Source organism: Cervus canadensis, chromosome 10 (genome assembly GCF_019320065.1).
Source record: "Cervus canadensis isolate Bull #8, Minnesota chromosome 10, ASM1932006v1, whole genome shotgun sequence".
Taxonomy (NCBI): domain Eukaryota; kingdom Metazoa; phylum Chordata; class Mammalia; order Artiodactyla; family Cervidae; genus Cervus; species Cervus canadensis.
In genome coordinates, this window is record NC_057395.1 from 75265635 (window position 1) to 75290776 (window position 25142).

The 25142-nt window shown below is 54.0% G+C and overlaps 1 protein-coding gene across 1 annotated transcript in view; it reads right to left on the bottom strand.

Moving 5' to 3' along the window:
* The window catches only part of PREX1 (phosphatidylinositol-3,4,5-trisphosphate dependent Rac exchange factor 1), a 176302-nt gene that overhangs the window by 17855 nt on the left and 133305 nt on the right, over window positions 1-25142 (bottom strand). Inside the window, exons 14-27 of the mRNA XM_043480441.1 lie at window positions 24968-25043; window positions 17727-17799; window positions 13258-13400; window positions 11674-11766; window positions 10557-10705; window positions 8714-8799; window positions 7549-7685; window positions 6771-6882; window positions 4883-5070; window positions 4415-4576; window positions 3521-3731; window positions 2855-3131; window positions 1959-2165; window positions 538-626 (exon numbers count right to left, since the gene is read on the bottom strand). Coding sequence (XP_043336376.1) covers window positions 538-626; window positions 1959-2165; window positions 2855-3131; window positions 3521-3731; window positions 4415-4576; window positions 4883-5070; window positions 6771-6882; window positions 7549-7685; window positions 8714-8799; window positions 10557-10705; window positions 11674-11766; window positions 13258-13400; window positions 17727-17799; window positions 24968-25043 — 2003 coding nt within the window. The remainder of the gene's footprint in view (window positions 1-537; window positions 627-1958; window positions 2166-2854; window positions 3132-3520; window positions 3732-4414; window positions 4577-4882; window positions 5071-6770; window positions 6883-7548; window positions 7686-8713; window positions 8800-10556; window positions 10706-11673; window positions 11767-13257; window positions 13401-17726; window positions 17800-24967; window positions 25044-25142) is intronic.

Genomic DNA, 25142 nt, shown 5'->3' on the forward strand with positions numbered 1-25142 from the left:
GCCACTGAGCTACCCTAACTTATAAATTCTTATTTATGTCTGACCGTCCCTCCAGCCATCCACCCATATTTCTTCATCTCTGTGCAGAAATACACGTTCACCAGTGATCCCCAAATATCCTCAATGGTCACTTCTCTGGGAGAGGTTGAGATTCTGACTGATTTTCATGTACTTCTTTTGTGTTGTATGAATTTTGGGTTTGAGCATGTGTCATTCCTGGAAACCATCAGGTTGCCCCATTTTAGCAATGCGGGACCTCATCCCACCCGGTAACTGGATCAGGTGTGTTTTTATCTGTTCTGTGTCCACAACATTCACAGAGAACGTGAGCTCTACAGGGGCCTGTCTTTTCAAAATTCACGGCTGTGGTCCCAGCACATAACAGGTGTGCAATAAAGACATGCGAAATGAGTGAAGGAAAACCATGACCATACCATGCAAAGTAACAGAAAACAAGAGAAGGTGTAGGAAAGCGTAACAAAATAAAAATGAACAAATTATGATCTCATCGGAGACCCACTCAGCCTTGGCACTCACCGGAGCCCATCTCGTCGCTGCCCAGGTAAGAGCTGTTACTTCTCACGCTGGTGTAGGACAGGACAGAGTCCCGATTGCTGTTACACTCGCTGCAGAGCGGCAGAGAGGAAGGTGTGAGTCAACCCTCTGCCTCCCCATTCACAGCCTCTGGTCCCAGCACCCGGAACCCACTTTCTGGAGTGTAGCCAAAACCCTCGGGCAGATGACTGGCCCAGAGAGAGCACTGTTGGCCAACCACCAGTGCCAGAGATGGGGAAGGTTGTCCCGGTGGGTTTCCTAGGTCCCACCCTGGAGAAACATCTCCAGGCCTCGGCATAGAAACACAGCAACTGTAGGTGGACACTGACTCCTTTCCATTCGGGTGTAATTACCATCACGCCCCTCATGGGACAGTCTTGTCCCCAGATACACCTGCACCCCCACACTCGACCACACGGCCTGGCTGGAAACCTCCTTAGAACAAGGGCTGTGTGTGCTTAGCTTATGACCCAGGAACTCAGAGGGTATGGGGAATCAAAAACCACAACGCTGAAATTCTTTCCTTCACTTTTCTGACTATTAAAGGAAAAACTGGAGGATCCAAAAATGTCAGAACGGAAACACAGAGAGATAAGATCTTGGTCTGTGGACACAAGGCTCCAAGAACACACAGGAACCAGACAGCCAGACCATCTCATTACACAGACACCAAGAAACACTGGGCCCCTTGAAGACTGAAAGGCTATAAATGCCGGGAGGACGGGGCCCAGGGCCTTGCCAAATTCTATCAGTCCTCTTTTTGCCCAAAATTATATGAAGTGTCCCTCCAAGGTTCTAGTTTAACCACAACCATCAGATGTTGGAGAACCTTTTCACTGGAGGCCACAGCGCTTGTTTGTTTGTGGTGCAGAATTCCATTCACTCTACGGTTTATTACAGGAAATTGAGTTTTTGGTCTGTTCAACCCACTAATTAAGACTTCACCCATCTTGTTAATAATTAACCAGGAGAAAACAATTCAGATCCTCGAGAGTTAGGAGGGAAAAAAAATGGTCTTACTCCCTGGATCAAGGAAAAACATGTTTGCTGCAAAAACCAGAGGCCTGACGTTGATTTTTAAACACACAGATCTTGACATTTTCTTGGACTACATTCCATCAGCGTATGGGGACAGGAATCGAGGCAGAAAGGATCAGTGGTGTCCCCAAGGGGACAGGCCCTGAAACGTTTGTCTGGGGGGAGGGAGGCTGAAGAGCATATCCTGGGGGTGCTGTGGGACTCAATAACTCCCCAGAACCACAAACCACACGGGTAGGCAATAGCACTCTGTCCCATGGCTTCCTGAGAAACATCCTCTGATTCTGACCTTTCCACGGCCAGGGCCTCAACTATGCCTCCACACCAAACCCCACGAGACCCCCGGAAGCCAGGCCTGCCCCCACCTGTAGGAGTCCCGGTAGCTCATGGTGTCGTGACCCGAGTCCTCCTGATCCTCCTCGCACACCTTGAAGCACACCTTCTTGCTGCCTCCGTGGTCGGTCCGGTCCATCTCGCTCTCTTCGCTGACCAGCGGTGGGGAGGAGGCCTCCTCGGCCAAGGCGGGGTCACAGGACCCACTGGAGGTGGGCTCTGTGATGGTGGACAACAGCCTGTGGGAGCAAAGACTTTGAACTTCAAGACACAAAAGCCCCGAGTCATTTGTCACCTAGAACCGCCCACCTCCTGGATTGAGCCAATGTCATCCCTGAGGTACCATTTCAGCCTCCCTTATACCCCGCATCATCTAGCCAATGTCATCCCTGAGGTACCATTTCAGCCTCCCTCATACCCCGAATCATCTAGCCAATGTCATCCCTGAGGTAGCATTTCAGCCTCCCTTATAACCGCATCATCTAGCCAGCCTGGAACTCGGATCAGAGAATTGTGTGACTTGTGTTGGTGAGAACGCTTTGTAGGTGGTGTTGTGTGTATGTCCTGCTGCATGGCACCAAAAGGGCCATCACGTCTAGTCAGCTTTCTCTCTCTGCAGTGCTGAAATAATAAAGTTCCCCCCAAACCTTTCACCGATACTTTCAGCCTCTACTGACGATGCTGCCTACATCCATCCTTTTATTAGAGCAGCGGTGTTCAGGATGATTCTGCCCCTAGAAGGCATCTGACAACATATGAAGACATCTCAGGCTGTCAGAACTAGGGAAGGGAGTGCTACCGGTATCTGGTGGGTAGAGACCACTAATAACCACTAATGGACAGGACACCCCCCACTCCAAAGAATAATCCTACTCAAAATGTTGATGCCACAGATGCTGGGAAACCCTGACCCTGACACGCGGCTCACCTGTTGATCTGAGTGACATATTGCTTCATCTCCTTCAGGGCCACATCCAGTTTGGTAAAGAGCTGCAGGTAGGCGTCCTGGATCTCACGGTCCTCCTGCTTGAGTAGGAAACTCAGGCCTCGGTCCTCCTGGCCAAGGGCTCCATTGGCTGGCCCAAAGCTGCTGTCGTTGGGACCCTGACGTTGTGGGTCCCCCTCCGCAGCAGGCAGGCACTTCCAGGATGGGGCAGCCATGGTGGTGATGCAGTGTTGGGTATAGGACATGGGGTTCAGGTGACCTACGGTAGGGAGCAAAAGCTCACAAACCCATTTTAAGGATCCCAGTAAATGAAAAAAAGATTTCCATTTAAAATACTCTTTTAATACATTAAACTGCTTCAATAAGAAAGTTTCAGTTTGGTGCCAATACGCTCTTAACTACTGTGATCATTTTCCTGCCTGGAATGTAGACATGATGGCTGGTGCTCCAGCAGCCATTTTATACCATGAGGCATCTTTCAGGATAAAAGCAACATTTAGAGATGGTGGCATAGAAAGATAGGAGTCTGGATCACTGATGACCATAGTGCCACCATTCCAGCTCTAGCCTGTTGGCCTTCAGACATGCTTCTATTTAAGTATTGTAGTGTGAGATCTGAACACATTTTTGACGGACACGTGCAGTTACCTTGCTCTGGGTCAAGGCCGATGAGGGAGGGTTTGCGACCAAAGCGGATGCTGAAGGACCTCCCAACTGAGGGAGTGGTCTTGGGGTAGGATACTTCCATGAGGTTGACGTGGCAATTGGTGGGGCAAAAGTCCAGGCCACATAGCGGATGGGGTTCCAGGGGTGCTTGTTTGAAGGGTGGGCTGATTCTGCTCTTTAGCTCAGCTGCAAACTGGGAAAGGAGGGGGGCATGGGGTTGTGATTCAGGGGTCTGGGAATTCTGGCGCACCTCCAGTACCCACTTTATCCTAGCCTAGGCCAGACATTCCAAAATTGGAAAAAATGCCGGTAAGTCCAAATGGAAAAGTAAATTCCCCTGCACTGCCTTTCACTGGACCCAGATTTCAGGGAACTCCTGGAGGAATGTGAGGCTTCCAAGCACCTACCCACCTACATGTCTCCATTTTAGCTGCACCTGAGGTGTCCTGGGGGAACATCTCTCCCTGACCCAGCACCTGTGAGGTTCAAGCAACGCTGCCTCCCCATTCCTGCAGAACTTGTACAGGCCTAGGCAGGGGACCCAAGCCAAGCCAAGGAGGGCTCTCACGGCATTCTATTTCTGCTGGGGTTGCTGAGGCTAAAGCTACTGGGGGCCATTTTATTACCGCATGAAAAGGACCTAACTGAAAGCAAAGCCAATAAGGAAAACAAAGTCAAGAGGAGAGGTTAGGTCCTGTTCTTGTAACAGTGTGGTATCTGTTTGAGTGCTGGATACGACCACGCCTGAAGCTTACTATGGACGTTTCAGTAATATAAACCAGCTAATTATCCTGTCTGTTTAAGCTAAGTTGGGTTGGGATTTGACATTTACAACTGAGAGACACCCCAAGTTGAGACCCTGTAGGGTGCAGGCACCTCCTGGTAGCAGGCGATCCTCTGGCCGATGCTCTCCAGCTTGGTGTCACAGATGTTGCGGAACTCGAAGTGGGACATGGTCCTCATGTTGCTGCTCAGGGCCATGAGCCGCCCACAGTTCTGCACAAAGACACTGTCATCGGCAGCAAAGGCCTCAAGGATCTGTGGAAATATTAACAGCTACTGAGTACTCACCAGGCACCTGGCAGAGTCTTAAAGGAGTTTATCTTGGGTGACTACTATACACCTTGTAATACCCGTACAGGTCAGGTCTACTATTGGCCCACTTAACAGATGAGCAAACTGAGGCTAAGAGATAAGAAGTCAGTCTCCTAAGCCCCACGGCTACCAAGTGGAGGGGCAGGGATGAGGACCGAGGTTCCCCAGGCTGACTCGGAGGACGTGGGGATCTGGGGATCAGGCTGCTCCACCCGCCAGGGGGCAGGGCAGGGCCACACCCAGCAAGACCTTGGCAGTGAGGCTGAAGCAGCCGCGGGGCTCCACCATCTTCTCCAGCACGTGGCACCTGATGCCCGCGGTGCTGACGTACTCATACACCACGCCGTGTTCCAGGTGCACGTTGTCCACTGTCAGGCTGACCAGAGGGCTGTCCTCGTGCTGGCTCGGCTGGGGACCCAGGGACATCAGGGGGAAGGCTGGAAGCCAGAGGGACAGGGGACTCTGAGGAGGGGCCACACCAAGCCAGCCCCCGACCCAGCACCGCGGACACCCCGTGTTAAGACAGACGGGGAGACTGAAACCTGAGCTGCAGCTCTTTTCACTTTTGCCAGCCCACTATCACTCACTTCTTACTCTAAAAGATTCTCCGTTTAGGAATCAAGCCTTGAGTCTCATTCACAGTCTCTGGGGCTCAGAAAAGGAGACTCATTTGCCATCCATACCCTCCCCCAGAGGCAAAGGCCTGGCCATCCAGCATGTTTGATTTCCTCTATTCACAGTGACTGGTTCAGGAACAAGCATGTGACCCAAGCTGAGTCCATGAGAGTGAGATCTCTTTGGGTCTACAAAGAGAAGGGGACATTCTCTATTTCAACTGGATTTCAAGTTACCAAAGCCACTAGGTGGAGAAAACAGCATGTAAGAGGGAAACCAACACAGACGGAGCAGAGCTGAGAACTGGAGAAAAGAAGGCCTCCTCAGTATATGAAATGCTGGATCGAGCCAGACCTGAAGCTTGTAAACCCTACTCAGCCTTTTTAGTTTGCTAAGCCCATGTTTTTATGGAGCCCAGTTTCAGTCCAGATTAACAAGGTCCCAGAGAGACTGTGACTCTTTAGAGGTCACACATCTAGGCAGTGCCATATCTAGGAAGAAACCAGGCATTTTACGGCCTGAAGTGTTTTCCTTGCCACCTGCTCCAAAGAGTACCTCTCAACACACACACTGTCACCCTTTCCCCCCTCACCCTCCATGCTACGTCACCAATTATCAATTTTTCTGTTCTTTCGTTCATTGTCTGGCTCCCCTCATGTCCGCACCCTAAGGGCAGAGACCTGGTCTGCTTTGTTCACGCCTGTTTCCCCAGCTCCTTGAACATGACCTGGCACATAGTAGGTGCTTCCACTTATTGAATGGAAGTTTCAAAGCCACCAGCTCTTGCCAGTGTGGTTTACCATCATCAACTCTGGGGTCGCCCATGTTTTGCACGGCCCCTTGCTCTCAGAGGGGCATAAACTGAGCTCGGAGCTGGCCTCCGGTCTCTCTGTCTTCCCATCGGCCTGTCTCCTTTAGGACCCCTCTTTCAGGCTGTGGGTGTTTCAGCAGCAGAACAGCTCCCGGAGGGCAGGGATTTTTTTGGTTTAATCCTTACTGTATCCTCCGAACCTAGAACTGAGCCTGGCACACAGTAGGTGCCGACTAGATGCTTGGAGTCTGACTAATAGCTCCTCCTCTCCAGTTGCTTCTGTGGTCTCCTGGGCTAGGGGCAGGAGGAGATGTGGGAAGACCAGCGGCTTTCGATGCCTTGGTGTCTGACAGCTCTGGGCTCCATGCTGGTGACTTTGGGGTCAACAAAGAAGCAGGGTTTACAGGGCTGGCTGGGGAGCTGTTTCTCTGAAACAGGCAAGTGTAGAACCACGGAAGGGAATGCAGGCCTGCTGACACCTTGATTAGAGCCCAGGGAGACGCCTTTCGGACTTATGTCCTCCAGAACTGTGACGTAGCAAATGCATGTGGTTTTAAACCACCTGGTTCCCAGTACTGGTTACGGCAGCGATCAGAGACTCATACAGAGCTGACAGCATCGAGAAGGACCGGACGGGACTGGGAGGAGTGTGGACACAGAGGACCCAGTCCCCACAGGTGTCTCTGTCTCACGGCCTGCCTGTCCCATTACCCGAGTTGAGCTGATCTTCCTCTCGGGCCCCCTCGCCACTGGGGTCCTCGCCAGCAGCCTCCCGGGCCTCCTGCGCATCCTCATGGGTGCGGTAGATCCACTGGTACAGGCCCTGTGTGGGGAGCAGAGTAAGAGGGGCGGCCGCGATGCCAGGAGCCCAGGTGCCCGCTGTCCCAACTCCAAAGCTCAGGGTTTCAGCCTGTCGGCGACAGAACCTTCAGAGAGCCCTCCCAGACTTCACCCTGGAAACTTCCTGAGGGACCTCCAGTCACACTTGACCCTCAGTGACCACAGTCTATGCTCCTCACAGAAGCCAGGGAAGGGGGAGCCACTGAAAACCTAAGTCAGCTTCATGGGAGCAGAAAGCTTGTCTCTCCTGTGGCCCCAGGGTGCAGAAACATGCCAGGCACACAGCAGGTGCGCAAGAAACGCTTATTAAATAAACCAGTGAATCACGGTCCACAGCACCCTGGGTCCCCAACCCAAGTATAACATCAATTTCTTATCATAAATGTGACTAGTTGCCCAACGTGCCTACGTGGTAAGAAAAGAGGGTCTTATCACACCCATTTCACAGCTGTAGAAACTGAGGCCATGAGGTTTAGGGAAGCAGAGGGGTCCCAGAGCCCAAGCCCAGCTCAGCCCTCAGGTCGGCAGCCCCACCCCACGCAGAACCCTGTGGTGCCTGCAGGCTTTTCCCCAGAGAAGGGAGGGTGCCCTCAGCCTCCACCCCAGCAAGCAGGGCTTCCCTGATTCCCTTGGCTGTCAGGCGGCTCACCAGGGCCTCTTCTTGGCGGCTCCGGAATGCCTGAAAGTGCTCCAGGACCTCTGAGGCTCCGTCATTCAGCACATTGTTGCCATTGACCTTCAGGATGCACTGGCCAGCACAGAGGCCTGCAGCTGCAGCCTCGGAGCCTAAAGGGGACAGGCGCGCTTGAGGCCAGATACCAGGCGATGACAGGCTGGGGTGGTATCAGGCAAGGGCGAATAACCAGATGAACCTGTTCCCCACCCCACACCAAACGCCACCTCCATCCTCCCACCCTGCAGCCACTCTCCACCCCACGCCAGGAGGCAGGACAGACACTGTCCATTCCCATTTGGCAGAAGAAGAGACCGCGGCTCAGAGAAGTAGCAGTGAGCCCACAGTCACGCGGCAAGGGAGGCTGGCCTTGAACCCAGGCACATTTCACTCCAGAGCTTCGTCTCCTTTGCACGTGTGCTTGCTACTCATTTCAGTCGTGTCTGACTCTTTGCAACCCCGTGGACTGTAGCCTGCCAGGCGCCTCTGTCCATGGGATTCCCCAGGCAAGAATACTGGAGTGGGTGGCCACGCCCTCCTCCAGGGGGTCTTCCTGACTCAGTGATCGAACCCGCATCTCCTGCAGCTCCTGGACTGCAGGCGGATTCTTCACCGCTGAGCCACCAGGGAAGCCCTCTTCTCCTTTAAGTCCCACAACAACCCCGTGATACTGCAGCCAGGATCAGCCCCATTTTGCAGACAGAGAAACAGAGGCTCAGAGAGGCAAAGTGGCTCTCTCAAGGTCACGTGTCTAGAAGCCAGGTTTCAAACCCAGGTCTACCAGGCTCCAAGGGCATGCTTTCTCAGCTGTCCCATGACTCTCAAACTGCCACATTCCTGCCTGGCAGTAAGGAGCTGGAGCTGAAGAAACACTGCCCTGTTTGGAGTGAATGTGCATGTTTCTCACTTTGCCACAGTCCTCACCACTCCCTAGTGCTTCCTTTCAGTTGCCCATGCGTAGCTGCCTGACCCCCACAGGCATGCATATTTACAAGCCTTGACTTCCAGCAAAGAAGGTAAGTGCGCTAAGAGGCACGGGCCTAGAGGTGACTGTTTGGGCGGGCGCCTCCGAACTCCTTCCACAAACACAACAGACCGGCCTCCCAAAGCCCCACTCCACGTCTCTTGGGCTCCCACTCACCTCTCCCCACTGCGTAGACGTACGGCGGGGCTGCTCCGCGGATCTGGAAGCACAGGGCCTCCGGATGGTCGGGGACTTTGACGATCCTGCACGGAAGAGAAGCTGCCGTGAGGTACAGCGGTCACTCCCGAAAGGCAGCCCAGGGGGCCACCGGGGGAGCCCCTGCCTCCCGGGCTTTTGGGAAATCCAGCCCCAGACAGCAGCAGCACCAGACTTTCCAAATGCACAGAGAAACCTCGCTCAACCAGAGCGCACAGAACAGGCTCTGTGATTCACTGGAACCAGCCAACCCGCCCTCGGAAAGTCCGTCCATGCACACTCCTAACCCTTCTCTGTCATCCTCTGCGTGAGAAGAGGCCTCGTGGCCACCAGGCCGGCATCTTGGCCAGTGTATATATTTTATTCAATAATCACTGACTTGGAGATTGACAAGTGACCCCCAGCACATCTGGGTGCTGACTCTAAAAAAATGTCCACGTATCCCCCAGAGATCATGACTTGAAAGCCCAGACGACCCAGCCACTCTATGGGTGGATCACCAGGGCAGAGTGGGCAGCCCGTGCCCAGAGTCATTATTAATCCAGGGGCTTCAACGTAGCCATCAGCTTCCCTGTCTAAGGCATGTCTCCCACATTAGGCCTTGGATCGTCCCTACCTGCCATAAAAAGTCATCTTGGGAGCCTGTTCTCAAACCCCAGGTATTTCTGGAACTTGAAGCTGGCATGTTCCACCATGGTGATTTCTCCCACTTCTACATACCAACAAAACCATCAATCATGTCCCGGAAACTGACAAGCCTTTTAACTGAAAGAATCCTATTTAAAACTTTCTATCACTCCCGTCAACAGAAAACCAGGAGCATCTGCCCTAAATAGAAGGGAGAAGCGAAAAGCAAATGCGCAGGATTTAAAATAGAAAACGCTCCTCCCGGTGCCTATATCTGGTACCCGACCACTTTTCACCACGCCCACCGCGGCTGGGCGGGGCCGGCCAGCAGCCTCCTCTCCACACTTCCGGCTTCCGCCCCGCCCTGACAATCTAGTCTCCACCTGCAGCCAGGGAGATGCTGCGGGACCCCACGTCAGATCACGCCGCCCCTCTGCTCAGAACCTTCCGGTAGCTCCACGGTCCTTACTGTGGACACAGGTCCCACAGGGCCTGGCCTCTACTGTCTGACCGATCTCAGTGCCCACCCTGTTCCAGCCCCATCAGCTTCCTCACTGTTGCTGAAACGCACCAGCCCCAGTGCCACCCGGGGGGCCCTCGCTGTTTCCTCTGCCGGGAACCCCCCTCCTCCAGATGTCCCCCGACCCCCGCCCTCACCCCCTTCAGGTCTTCACCTCCGTCCTCAGGGGCATCTCCCTGACCACCACTCCTCCACACAGCCCCTCTCCTGTCCCAGCTTTACAGTGGGTTGGCCAAAATGGTCGTCCGGATTTTCCTATAAGATGTGATGCAAAAACCCGAATGGTTTATGGCCAACCCAATATATCGGTCCACACTCACTACCTCCTGGTACGTCTCTCCCTTTTCTGCTTTGATTTTGTGCGTCTCCTGCTCTAGCCTCCAATCAGACCGAGTTCTGCGGGGGCAGAAATGGATCTACGCAGACGGGCCTGGGTCCCCAGAGCCTGAAACACCAGCGGGCACACAGCAGGCGCCCGGTCAGCTCCTGTCGACTGAACGGAGCCAGCAGCACCTTGTCACGTGCCTGCAGAAGGACCCCCCAGCCGCAGGGACCCGGGTCAGCCAGGCACCCCACCACCACCATCCCCCCGGGACCCGGGCAACTCCTCATCCTGAGAGGAAGGCCACCAGACACCCCGCCCCTGGGGACACTCACTCTTTGGCCTTGGTGGCTACTAGGAGACGCAGCGGGCGGCGGGAGCAGAAAGACTGGTTCAGGATGGACTCCACCTCAGCCAAGGGCCGCAGGAACACCAGGTCCTCGTTGATGGAGTAGATCTTCCTCCCCACCTGCAGGCCGGCCATCTGGGCGGGGGCGGCGAGGGAGACCAGCATAGCAGGTAACTGACCCCCTCTCCTTCTCACTAAGGAGCCGCTCAATTCAGGGGTTCAGAGTCACCAGCCCCAGGGACCAAGTAGGACCCGAGTGAGACACCCCCCTGCCCCCCGCCTCCAGGGCAACCCCGCTGCCCTCTGTGCAGTGAGGCGGGCTGGCGAGACCCATGTCGGCCAACGAGCTGTGAGGGGAGGCCCCCTAACAGCAAAGACATTTTCCCTGAGAAGAAGCTCCCAGCCCGCCCCTGCTTCCTGCCCAGCTCTGCAAGGACACGAGGCATCGACCTGGGGTGGCCACCTTGTGACCACGAGGCCTTGGCCAGCAAAGGTGGAGAGATGTCAACCCTGAACCAAGACTTATAACCACCTCCTTCTAAACTGCTTACATCATAAGGAAACCGCAGCCCCGCGGCTCCGGCCACTGTCAAGCCCAGCCTGCGGCTACTACACACAGCCAAATGCCTTGCTGATCGCTACAAGGAAGCAAGCAGAGCCCCCTGGAAAAAGTGGCCAGCACCTCTCTCCCAGCCGTCTGCACACCCCCCTATCTCACAGCTAAGAGGCCCTGGGGCTGAAGCCTTGACCTCCCTCCTCCAGACCTCGTATCCATCTCGGAACAGCAAAACAAACCTGCCCTACTCAGGCGGGTGACCATTAGTTTTTCTATAATCAGCTGATTCAGAGCCCCGGGTGGTTTTTTTGCATTTGGCTCCCACAGGGCCAGCAGGGGGAGCTGGTGGTACACGCTGGGAGGGCAACCTGGCCCCGGGGGGCTCCATCACTAGTTCCCAGAGACCCGGACTCAGTTTCCCCAGGAGGGCAAGGAGCAAGGAGGAACCACTGCCATTCCAGGGCTTTCTGAGCTGGAGGAGGGGTGCCCCACTCTCCTGTCTGCACGCAGTCCGGGGGGCCAGGAGGGCCCCTCTGAGCCGCCTCACCTCTGCCAGCGAGCCCCTCTGGACCGACTTCACCACCACAGCCTTGTTCTTCTCCTCGATGTCGAAGCCGTAGTCTTCCTCCTGGGGCAGGATCTGGGGTTCGAGGCAGGAGAGGTGGTGAGACAGGGAGGGGGGCCTGGAGCCTGCCCCAGCTTGGCCCCCACGAGGGGGCGGATTGGAGGGGACCAGGACCCGGCCGACTCCTCCTGTCCCAGATCTGCTCAGGGTGAGGCTGGGAGTGGGGTGACCACGTATTCATTTAGCTTTCTTGGCCTGTCTCCCCTTTCCTCCTCCCAGCCTGAGGACAGAGCCTCCTTATTTATTATGCTCCACTGTCTCCCCAGCTGCGGTCATACTGCAGATGCTCAATAACAACTTACTGGCTTAATGAAATAAATCAGACCCCGAAGTGTCCTGCCACCAAGAACTTAGGGACAGGAAGGGGATTTAGGGAGGAGCCGTCCCTCCCCATCGCAGAGGTTTCGGGGATCTGTGGTGGTGGGGATATAGGGAAATGCATTTATTTGCTCAATACATATTTTGCTGAGCTGCTGCCTATTATATGGGCCAGGTACTTCACTGTTCTGGAGACATCACCAAACAAGACAAATGGTTTCTGCCCTCATGGAGCTGTCTGTCTAGTGGGAGAGACAGACGGCAAACAAAGAAATACAGAATGTAGTGCTGGGGTGTATGTACTTTGAATTAAAATAAAGCACTTAAAGGGATAGAACGCGGCACAGAAGCAGGGCCAGGGGAGGGGATATCTGCGCTGAGATCTGAATGGAATGAGGGACAGAAGTTTATAAAGAGTGGAGAAAAGTGCTCCCGGCAGAGGGCACAGCAGGTGCCAGGGCCCTGAGTCAGGCCCCAGAGTACTGGAGGGTAAGACGGAAGATCTGAGTGGCTGGGCTACGTGGGGTGAGGAAGGGGAGAACACAGGAGAGGAAGAAAAAGAGGCAGGAAGGTTTTGTCCTAAGTGTGGTGTGGAGCGCTTGAGGGCTCTGTGGCAGGAGAAACGGACGTGCACAGAGCCCTGCACATTGGGCAGGCTTCAGCCCCAACTCTGGCTTATGCTAAGAGACCCAAGCTCTCTGAGCCTCTCTCCCGGTTGCCTGCTGTGGGCCAGGCCTCAAGGTGGAGGCTGCAGCCCACCAGGAGGCACAGGAACAGGATGTGGTGGGCGAGGCTGGTAAAACACCTGACCAGGCTGGTAAATGTCCTGCCTTAACTGCAAGGCCAGTCACAGCAACTGAACAAGGGCGCCGGCCCAGAAGACCCAAGGCTTTGGTGTGAGAGGGGTCATTTCAGGAGGCCATCCTCTGTGCAAAGACTAGGCTGGGGGTGGGGTGGACAAGAGGAGGGGGAAAGACAAAGAAAGGGAGCCCAGTGAGCCCCGTCCCCTCTGTCAGGAGGGTGGCCTGGCCAGGAAAGTGGCCTGGCGTCTGGGCGGTGTTGCCAGCCACCGCCTAAAATCCCCCCTTACTTCTGGGCGCCCCAGGGTGAGCCCAACTTCCCCAGCCACAGCCTGAAGGCTGCCCAGGCCTGGGAAGGAAGACGCAGCGAGCTCGGCTCTGCTCCTACCAGCAGGCGCTTGGCCAGGATGTTCTCCACCAGCTTGAAGTCATTGCGCAGCTGTTTGTTCTTGCTGCTGGTTCCCTCCATCTCCTCGTCCGCGTGGAAGCGGAAATACTGGGACTCGTCCTTGAACTCACTCTTCTCCAGCACTGCAAACCCACAGAAACGGGGTCAGGCCCACACGGGGAGCCCGCAGCGGTATCTGACGACTGGCAGGCATGGGCCAGGACCAGCCCCTGGACAAGCTTGGGTTGGCCAGCATGGTGTTCTAGTAAGTAAAGTCCTGTGCCAAAACTAACATGTTAGGATAGTTCACATAAAAGCCTGGCTTTCTGACTCTCGTGGAAATTCTGAACTCATCCCACCTGCTTATATAAAGGCATGTTACAAAGCCATGTAAGGTACAAAGCTGCGGAATCACAGCAGAAATAAAGAACCAGTGGAAGAGAATAGCTATCACATAAGAAGACACTGTTTTATGGGAACTTAGCATATGATGGATGACGAACAACCACGTGGAGTATTCCATAGATGGTACGGGGAAAACTGATTCACTTACAGGAAAAAATAAAATCAGATCCCTACCTCACACCATATATAACAATAAACTCCTGTTGAATCAAAGACCTAAATAAGAACAGGAAAACTAAAGCTCACCAAACGAAATGCAGGCAAGTGTCTTTGTCTTAAAACAGAAAAGGAGTTCATATACAAGACCCCCCCAAAAGCAGTATGATAAAATTAAGGACTTCCATTCAATAGCAAGGCCATAGGCAGGCCACAGATTCAAAATTAACCGTATGGTCTAAAATCAACAAAGGAGAAATCTCGGGAAACTCCAGCAAATCAACCAGAAAAAGCTGGGAAACTCATAGATAAATGGGTAAAGGATATAAATAAGTAATTAACAAATGGGAAAACCTAAGAGAATGTAAGTGCCAAGTACATGGAAAGGAACTCACCCTCACTAATAATCAGAAACAGACCACAGTGAGACACTTTAGGCCAGGAAATGGTACACTCAGTCACTGTGGGCCAAATGTGGCTCACTCCCACTTTTTATAAATAAAGTTTTATTGGAACACAGTCACACCATTTATTTATATATTGTCTGGGGCTGCTCTGGGGTCACAATGACAAAGTTAAATAATTGCAGAAGACTGTATGGTCCACAAAACCTGAGACATGTACTATCCGGGTCCTTACAGAAAAAGTCTTCAGACCTCTAAGACTAGGCAGGAAAGTGAGTAAAAAGAACCAGTAACAGGGGCTTCCCTGGCGGTCCAGTGGTTAAGACTCTGCACTTCCCCTGCAGGGGATGTGAGTTTGATCACTGGTCAGGGAACTAAGATCCCCTATGCTGTGTGACCGAAAAATATTAAAACAAAAACAGAAAAAAAAAAAAAAACCTGATAACAATCAGCATGTGATGTGGTCCCTGTGGATTACAATTTAACTAAATACCTTCTAGTACAGAGCACACCCGTAATATAGGCTCAAGTTCATTTACTCCGCAGACAAAGGAGGACCTGCTGCACCCTTTTAAAGACAGGAAGACTAAGGCCCAGAGGCGCTAAATAAACTGCCCAAGGTCACAGAGCCCAGGCTCCTCCTCTTCATCATACTGCCCAGCCTGGCCTGACAGATGGGCACAGGGACAAATTCCATAAGGGGCAGAGGTCGAGGCAGTCGTCTGAGGTCAGTGGGCCCGGGAAAGGACAAGCAGCTGCCTTAGTTTCAGGCCTCCCTGAAGGCCTGTGAGGACACGAAAAGCATCAAGAAGCCTTCCTTTCTGCCTCCTTCCCCTCCCGGGACAGCTAGCTGTTTGTGAGCATGGCTCGCAGGCCACCTCTATTACCTCCTTGGAGAGAACAGACGCTCAAATTGCTGCTTTCCCCAGAGCTGGGAGCCAGGCCCCAGGAGGCCGGCTGGCTCCCCCTCCACTGTAAACACGAGGCTACAGGACTCCGGGAGAGGGAGGAGGAGCACCGTGTTGTGTCTTAGGTCTCAACTGAAATATCTGGGGAAACAGCTGGAATCCCGGAGTCCAGGAGCTCGGCCAGGTGAGGGCCGACCACTCCCAGCATCCAGCCAAGGCCACTGGCCAGGCTTCGTGAGACGCGGGCACAGACCATCGCTGAAAGCCTTGGTCAGTTCCCCCCGCCCCCAACCTCAAGGCCGTTTAGCCTCTCTGAGCCTCAGTTTCCTCATCTGTAGGGATAACAACCAATGTCCCCGAGCGGCTGCAAAGATTAAACCATGAGCCTCAGTTTCCCTATCTGCCCCTACAGCAAGGGGGCTGGACCACTGCCTCTGGGTCTCTCCCCGGGGACACCCCAGGGTCCCACGAGCCCAGGTCAGACACCCTGAGAGGCGCCAGGCAGGCCCCACCACGCCCTCCACCCGCCACCCTAACCTGCATTTTGCAGCAGCCGCCACCCTAGGATTGGCCCTTTCCTCTTTTAGCCTGGTCTGGAGCTCGTGGCAGGCAGAGGGGACCAAGGGCGGCACCCTGCAATTTCTCTCCCCGAGCGCCCCCGAGGGTGTCGGCGCTGCCCTGGGTCACCCCAGCAGAAGGTCCTCAGACAGCCGCCTTCCTGAAATAGCCGCTGGGGTGGACCCCTAATTACTCTCACCCACAAATGAGAGGTTCTGCCCAGCTGACGGGAGAGAGGGATGGGGCTCAGAGAGATCCCTGCAGGGAACAGTCTGGGTTTTGAGAATGACCCGGGCTGCCCTGGCTGGGCCCAACCTGCCCCTCTCAGCTGTGGAGTGGGCCCCAACCACCCAGAGCTGTCAGAATGCTGAGCTCAGACGGGGAGGGAAAGATGGGGAAACTGAGGCTGAGAGGAGAGGGCTTTGCTGTCAGCAAGCTGAGTCGGGCCCAGAACCAGGCCTGCTGGCTCCAAGGCAGAGGGCAAACTGGATGGCCTTTCACCTCATGGGGCAAAGGGACACCAAATCCAGCTCCTGGACCAAGTGTAGAAAGCTGTGGCCCCCAGCTTGCCTTTCTAAATAAAGTTTTATTGGCTAAACGTCACGCCCACATGTTTACACATGCCCTGTAGCCGCTCTCAGACCACAGGGGCAGAGCTGGGCTGTGGCAGAGACCGTGCGGCCTGCAAGAACTAAGACGTTTACTGTCTGGCCGTCTACAGGCAGAGTCTGCCGACCTCTGAGGGGTGCACAGAGCAGACGCTGGGAGGATTTCCGCCGCTCCTCCTCCCAGCGTGGCTTCAGCTTATTTCACGGTTGCGTGACTCTCGCGCATGACGCGAGGACAGGACTTGTCTTTCTTGTTCACCTCTGGTCCCCAGAGCCTCGAATGGTGCCCACAGGCAAAAGGCTATGGATGATCAAAGACAGAGGGGACATGTGGACTCAGCCTCACGGGGACAGAACAGTCCCGGGAAAAAAAGTGAATCTGAGCTGGTCCAGAGCGGGAGGCAGGAGAGGACCTCTCCGAGCTGGTCGGGGGCCTCAGAACTGAGCAGAAACACTGACCAGTCAGGGGACGAGGCAGGGAGGGAGGGGCCCCTGGACGAGGGAAACACTGCACATGACAAGGCCCTGAGGTTGTTCTGGAGGCCAGAGAAAGACTCTCTCCTGGGGGGGCGGGGTTAAAAGTCCACTCATCCTAAAAAAGTGGAAACTTGGGGGCTCCCCCGGGACCAGAGCTCCCTGGAGGCCTGTAACACCACCCTGCCTGGGTCCAGATCCCAGCCCCTCCTTAGGCAAGTGTCCTAACTGCCTGGGCTTCTGGCCCTCGTTTACACACAGGCATGTTTTCCATACCAACATCAAAGGACCAGCACAAGGATTAAACTAATCACTACATGCAGAGTTCTTAGGAGAGGCCGGGCCCAGGGTATAATCTCTCTGTTATCTTAAAGCGGTGTCAGTGGAACCATTTCTCCCTCCCCAGGACCATCTCACACCGTCCACCCGCCTCCCCTCCCACACACTTCTCCCTGCGGGAGGAGGAGGGACGTGTCTGAGGGGCAAGGCCCCGCCTAGCTTCCTCCCTCTCACACTCACAGCCCGGCCATCCTCTGTCCCCGCGGACCCCTCTCCTCCCCTCCCAGGAGGCCCATGGACCAGGCCCACCTCACCCAGCCTCACTACCGACCCTGGGAGGCCATCTCCCACCCAGAAGTAAAGGCTTGGGAAGCCCATGGATTTTACCAGACACCTCGGTCCCCACATCAGTGGTCTCTGCATCAGTGCAGAACTGGGGATGAAGGAGGAGGGGAGTTCACGAGCCGGCCCAAAGCCACAGCAGTCCATAGGCCCACAGACCCGGCATCCACGCCCACTGCCTTGCTGGGCAGCCGGCCGGCCTACCACTTGCTGTCTCTGGGCCTGTTTCCCCTCACTGAAACGTGCAGCAGGGACCAGGGTCCCTGCCAGCAATTCCGTCTCAGGACAGACCCCCACCCCCTGGGGAGGCTGGGCTGAGGGGAGGGCTGGATTACCGTGATGCATGAAGCCATTGTTACACAGCCCCACGCCAAGCGCCACCGCCTCCTCACGTGTCTGGCAATCACCCTGGAACAGAACGAGAAGGGGAAGGTGTTAGGTGGACCTGGCCCAAGGGGCTGAGCCAGGTGGAGAAAGAGCCCACTGCTACCCCAGGAAAGCAGACTCCACGATAGCAGGGATGTGCCTCTGTCTTATCTACTGCGGTACCCCCAACCATGTCTGTGATCGTTATTTACAACTCCCAAACCAGAAAAATGTTTAACTGTATGTTAATTATGTAAATGTAACAAATGCATGGAGTATCACGTGATAAATACCGCAAAAAGAGAAATGGAGATTTTATGTGGCAGACACTGTTGGTTGCCCAGCAACAACCCTCCCCCACCCCATCCGGCCCTGGTACTGAAACCCACACTGATACAGATGGCAGTGCATCTATCTAGATAACCTCAGATCCCAGCCTCCACTATAGCCAGTGGTGGCCAATGAAACACAAGCAGAAATCACTGACAGCAAACTCTGGAAAAATACTGTGCCCCTGGCCCTTTGTATCTCTTCCTCCTGCCTGCCTGGAACACAGATGTGATGGCTGGAGCTCCTGCAGCCATCTTATATCACAATGTGGTCTGGAAAATAGAAACATACAAAGCAGAGCAGAGCAGAAAGGGAGAGGGCGGTCCTCAAAGATATCATGAGATTGCCCCAGCAGCTCTGTCTCACCAACCTCCAGCCTTCTCTTGTACTAAAGAAAAACAAACCCGTAATTGGTTTCAGCCTCTGTAGTTGGCTCTCTGATATTAAGAAATCAAGTTCAACTCCTAATTGACCTGGCTCTAGCCAATAAGACATCTGGGGAAGCCTACTAGGCAATCCTGGAAAATATCTTCCTCCCTAATAAAAGGTAAAAGCAACAGCACCCCTCCCTGCCTGGGATAAAGTTACATGAGGAAGTGATGCAGGGACTGCAGGCCATGTCATGATCAAGGTGGCAGACTGCTGAGGATGACAGAGCGAAGGACAGAAGGTTCTTGATATGAGGTGCTACTGATGTGCAGCATGTTATTTGCTCAGGCCAGTGTTCAGTTGCGTTTTCTGTTCTCGTAACTGAAAATACTCCTAAATGGGGGGTCTGGCTCATTTCAGACTTCCTGGAGGAAGTGACATCCAACCCGAAACTGCAGAATGAACGGGTGTGGCCAGTGTACTGGGCTCCTGCTGGGCCTGCCTCCAGGGCCAACTCTCCCTTATGGAATGATGCCTTGAGGGGAAGGTCCCTCCAGGCTTGCTACCGCCAACCCCTGGCCAGGTTTAGGGCACGGGGTCCAGGCAAGGCCAGTGCAAAGCCTCCCTGCCCAGAACATGACCCCTGAGCAGAGGAACCCAAGGTCAGGGAGCAGCTGGAGCCAGTCCTGCCTGAGAGCGTGCCCTGGAGACAGTGCCCCATTGCACCTGCTCCTGAGGAGCTGGGAGTTTCCTGGTGCCGGTTCCTTTTAAGGACTGGCTCCAGGGTCTCTACTGACTCTGTGGGTGCTCCACGGCCTTCCCAGGAATTCACTGTCTCTTTTTTATATTCCTTAAGTTAACCAGATTCTATTTTTGCTTCTTGCAACCCAAACGATCTCAGTATATCCAGGCAAAGTATGCGAATTGTGCGTGCATGGGGGGAGTGACAGGCAAAGGAAAGAGCAGGGATGGAGGTCCAGAGGTGGACGGAGTCTGCAGCACAGAAGCCAGCACGGCCAGCGAGGACAGGGTGCTCCACAAGGAAAGCGCCCGTTCCCTGCTGAATGCGAAGGGCTTAGAACAGAGCCTGGCACACCGTGGGTGCTTGCTAAATGCCTGCTGATTGGATAAAGATGTGGTGAGCAAGGACTAACTCATTCAGGAGCTTGTAGCCAGGTCAACGAGCTTCGCCTCCATTCAGAGGGTCACAGGGCCTACGGCCTCTCATTTAAACAACTGCCTGACACAGCCAGGCCAGCGGCCTGCACTTGGGGTGTATCCCACCCACCCTCAGAGCCCCCAGCCAGCAGCGGAATGGCTGGGCTAAAGGAGAAATGAATTCAGAGCTGCAGGCCCCAGAGCAGAGCCTGGGGCAGCCGCTGGCCTCGTGTTTTGCTGCCCCAGGCTGACTCATGGATGACAAACCTGTCCTGTGGGACCTGGGGCTGGCGGTTGGAGGGCTGGCAGGCTCTGAGCCCCGCCAGGGGCGGGGGGCTGCCATCCATCCCGAAGGCCACAGCCACAGCCACAGCCTCCCGCTGTGAGGGGCCCAGGAGGCGGGCAGGCCCGAACGTGGAGCGGGGCGGGGGGCGGGCTGACGTCTGGAGCCCACCTGGCTCTCTGAAGCTCTCACAACCTGGGCTCCCAGCCCATCCCCTCCCCTCTTCTCCCCAGAGGGCCCTGGGGTAACCCACGGGGCAGCTCCAAAGATCCCAACAGCAGCAGGATCCTCCAGTCAGGAGTGAAATACACCAGCCCTGCATGCGCCCCCCCACCTGAAGAATAAGCCCCCACCCACATCCCGCCAGCGGTGAGGAAATCGAAAGTCACAAGCCCCCATTTTCTCCCCACAGTGTAATAAACCTCTCCACCTGCATCCCCCTGCCCCTTGAATGGCTCACCAGCCCCCTGGCTGGGGGGGCTCCAGCCACACTAACGGCCTTGAGGGTCAACCCAGGAGCAAATGCTCTTATTAACCTCGTTTGGCAGATGAAGACTTTGAGGGACCAACAGACGCGGCACTGGCCCAAGGTCACAGCTTGAGAATGGAATCCTCTTACAGCCGGGTCTGCCCTCCAAGTTACAAACAGGGAAACTGAGGCTCCAAGAGGGGAGGAGAGCTGCCCAGGGTTGTGGCCAGGGCCCCTGCCCTGTCCTTGTTTATCCTGTTTCTTTTGCTGGTGCCTTGAGCTGACAGACTGCCCTTTGCCTGCTCCCATCCAAGCCCCGCCGCCCCAACCCCCGGGCACTGGAACCCCCGCCTCGGCCAGCATCACCATCTGCCTGGCCGTGGGGTCAGCGTGGCGGGCACTCGGGCACATCTCTGCAGAGCCGGCACAGGAGCCAGCAGATGCCAGCCTCCCCGCAGCACCTGGCTCCTGGCCTGACCTGCTCTCTCCTGTCCCACCCCCTGCCCCCCACTCTCCTTCTGACGGCCGCAGCCTAGGGCGTCCTGGAGCCCAGGCGACACAGACCAAAAATCGCAAGCAGAGAGGGGAAGACGGCAAATCTGAAGCTGGTGTCCCCGCATTCAAACCCCTGCTTGGCCAAGCCGTGACCGTGGGCAACTCCTTCACCTCTCCAAGCTTCAGGTCCTCATCTGTATTTTTTTAATCCCTGGATTTGCTCTTGACTTTCCAAGGCCTCTGCCACCCCTCAGTGGTGTTCCCTGCTCAGATTCCAAGTACAGGTTATAATCAATAGAGGCAGTATTACTACTATCTCTATTATTATGACTATCAAGGCACCGTGAAAGCCCCCGTCACACACACGCACAGTCTTATAGGGGTACCCCATTTCTGTGTGTCCTGAGGCAAGTTATAAAACCTGAGCCTCAGTTCCTTCATCAGTAAAATGGGGATAGCAACTGTTCTTCTGAAGATTAAATGAGATAATACACAGAGAACAGAACTGATGCAATATGTAGCTTGTCAATCAAAGGACTAGTACCTCCCTCATTCTCAGAGCTAAAAGAACTCTGATTCATCCAAGGAGTTGGTAGGGAGCCTCAAGGAATGAATTCTGAGGAATTCTAAGCCACCCTCAGCCATCCTTGTCATCTTCCCCAGGGAGTGGTTTATGGGTATATGTGGGACCCACCTGGCCATGAGACCAAGAGGAAGACTATTTGGGAAGGGACAGGACCAGAGGAAGTTTCCTCCCCCAATAAACAGAGTGAGAAAGCTCTCTTCACCTGTCCCTGCTGCCTGCCTTTGGCCATAGGTCTATATGGATGTGATATCTGGAGCTGTGGCAGCCGTCTTATGACAATGAGGCAGCGGGCAAGGTGGTAGAACAAAAAGATGGAAAGAGCCTGGGTGTAAATGGCATTGTTGAGCTCTAGGATCATGAGCTCTGGATGTCTAGTTACATGAACAACAACAACAAAAAAAAATGCCTTTACTGTGTAAGTCAAGTTTCTTATTATGTGCAGCCACAAGCATTTCTAGCTGATCAAGGAGGTTTCAACCAACATTTTGTTTCAAGGAGCAGAATGATCTAGAAGTTAGAAATGAAGAGGTATTCAAAGCAAAATAACCCTCCTGAACTACACAATTATATGTTTTCTTTTTGACCTTCCTGCCAAGGTACAAGGTGGGGATGACTCTAATCAAGACTTGCCCTAACCAGTCTTCAAGGTCACATCCTCATCACCAATCATCCCATGCAGAGAGACCCATACGCATACCATCCTCCCCTTTCCATGACCTGGAGCCAGATGCCAGCTGTCTTTTGGTCAATCTCATGGAAGCCATCCTAAGTCAACTCCAATTAGCTTCCCTGTGTCCCCAGACCAGGCCAAGCAATGGGAGGCCTGCTGAAGTGGACGGAGGGTCAGCTGCAAACTTTACTCCCCCATCCTCCCCTTGCCTCCACTGCAACAGGATGCTGGGGGATGGGGGTGGGGGCATTCTCAGGACCCACTGACAATGACTCGGGCTATTCCGGGGGGCCTCGGCCAGGAACACAGCTAATCTGACAGTACTGGCCAAGAGCAGGTCCCCACTGCGCCTGACATCAATCACAAACAGAAACCAGCAGGCGCAGTTGCTCTGGCTAGTTCTCCTCCTTGCTGGAGTGCTCCAGGTCACAGCCCTGAGCCTCCCCGGCTTGGTCAAGGACCCTGGAGTTCTTCAAGACTCCTCTCTCAACCCTCGCCCACAATCCATCCATCCAACAGCAGACTCTGTTAGGTCTACCTTCAAAAAATCCAAAACCTGACCACGTTTCCTACCTCCTCCGAGGCCACACCGTTCTCAGGAGAGTTCTCATGCTCCCCTGCCTTTAGTTCTGAATCTGCCTCCTCGCCGGTTGGTCTATTGCCAGTCTCATCCCCCAACAGCCCCAAGATCTTATTCCACCAAAATCAGCTGCTGTCCCATCTGTGCTGGGAGCCCTGCAGTGGCCTGAGCCCTCCCAAGAGGCCATGCTAGATAAAGCGCATGCTCTGGGCTGGCTTCAGGGGATCCTAAGGAGGGGGTGGTGTACTACAACGGCTAGCAGCTCTGTGCTTCTGAGCCATGCAACTCTATAAATTCAAATCCAAGGTCATTTAAAGACCTCCCACGTTTTGGGGCCCCGCATCCTAACAAACATATTTTAAAATGCACCCATGTCCTACATTAAATACATTTTGGGGGTTTGACAAAGTTTTTTCAAGGCATTTTCTAAGCTTGCTTTTGAAGTGATTTGACGCCAAGAAGGCTTTACTTTACATAGGTTGGCTCTGACTTCTAGGCAATCATCAGCAATTTGTTCGGCAAGAGAAAATCCAGGCAGTAAATTGTTTTCGAATGGAATGAAGTTTCTATGAATGGGAAACTTAACAATTAATGAGGCTGCCATAGAGCTGTACTCTATAAAAGTTTAAACATGTATCCATTTCAATTTCACAGTCTTCTCCTTGTCTTTGGAGCCAGTGCATTCTTCTTATGAACTATGAATGAAGGTTCTTGCAGGCTCCCTGAAAAGTCTGCAGAACTGAGGCATGAGGGGATAAGATGGGCCCACCCAAGTTCTAGCTCTGCTGCTGCCAGGCTGTGTGCCCTTGACTAGGCACTTGGCCCCTCTGGACCCCAGTTCTCCATCTGTAAATGGGGTGGAGGACTCGGTGAGACAATGCACAAAAGCCCAGACGGGCCCTGGCCCAGAATAAGCATGCTGTGAACAGGAGCCACCCACTCTGAGAGGCAGGCAGGTAGGAGTGTTCACAGCACCTCAACAGAACAATCGCCTTGGGGTAGTTGCAGCAAAAGCGGCCCATAGATTTTTCCAAGACTCTGCCCAGCCCCTGCTCACTGGGGACCTGTGTGAAAGGAATAACCTGGCAAGCCCCACCTGGAGGCTCCGGTTTGGTGCCAGGAGGGAACCAACTTGTCCCAGTTTGCCCGGGATCATCTCATGTCTAAAACAAAAAGCCTCAAGGTGGCAGTCACCCCACTGTCCCTTGACTGACAGATAAAATGTGCTCTATCCACCCAACAGAATATTATTCAGCCTTTAAAAGGAAGGAAATTCTGACACAGGCTGCAACGTGGACAAAGCCTGAAGACTTTATGTGGACTGAAACAAGCCTGACACAGAGGCACAAATACTGCCTGGCCCCCTTACACAGGTTTCCCCAGCAGGCCAACTCAGAGAAAGCGGAAGGGTGGCTGCCAGGGGCCAGGCAGCGGGGAGTCACAGGACGTTACTGTTTAACGGGGACAGAGTTTCAGTTTTGCAAGATGGAAAAAGCCCTGGAAGTGGACGGTGGTGATGGTTGTGTAATAATGAACTTAAGGCTACTGGACTGTACACTTAAAAATGGTTAAGATGGTAAATGTTATCTTATGTGTTTGCCGATGTACTCAGTCATGTCTGACTCTTTGTGACCCCATGGGCTGTAGCCCACCAGGCTCCTCTGTCCATGAGATTTCCCAGGCAGGAATACTGGAGCAGGTTGCCATTTACTCTTCCAGGGGATCTTCCCAAGCCAGGAATCAAACCCGAGTCTCCTGTATTGGCAGGCGGGTTCTTTACCACTGCACCACGTGGGAAGCCCATATTATGTGTATTTTACCACAATTTAAAAAACAATTTTATGGAAGGGGGGTGAAGGATGAGGGGACACATATACACTGTGGCTGACTCATGTCAATGCATGCCCAAAATCACCACAATATTGTAAAGTAATTAGCCTCCAATTAAAATAAATAGATTAATGTTTTAAAAATTAAAAGACAGCTGGACAGAAAAATAATAATAATAATTTTTAAACAAATTTTTAGGGACTTCCTAGGTGGTCCCGTAGGTAAGACTCCACACTCCCAACGCACGGGGCCCAGGTTCGATCCCTGGTCCGGGAACTAGATCTCACAGGCTGCAACTAAAGACCCTGCATGTCTCAACTAAGATCCGGTGCAGCCAAATCAATCAATAAAATTTAAAATTAAAGCTTTTTAAACCTCAAAGGCCCACATCCTGGTCAGCCCCTCTGCTCCGGGTCACACCCGCTCAGGAGAGCTCTCACCTGGGCCAGGAGCCAGTCCACCAGCTTGCTCCCAGGCAGCACGGACTTATACGTCTTCAGGTGGTAATCGCGGTCCCTGTGGAGAGGAAGCCGGCCGTGAGCCGATCGGGCAGGAGGGAGGGGAAACAGTCCCGAAGTCCCTGCTCAAAGCGCTCGGGGTCCAGGGACTTCCAGA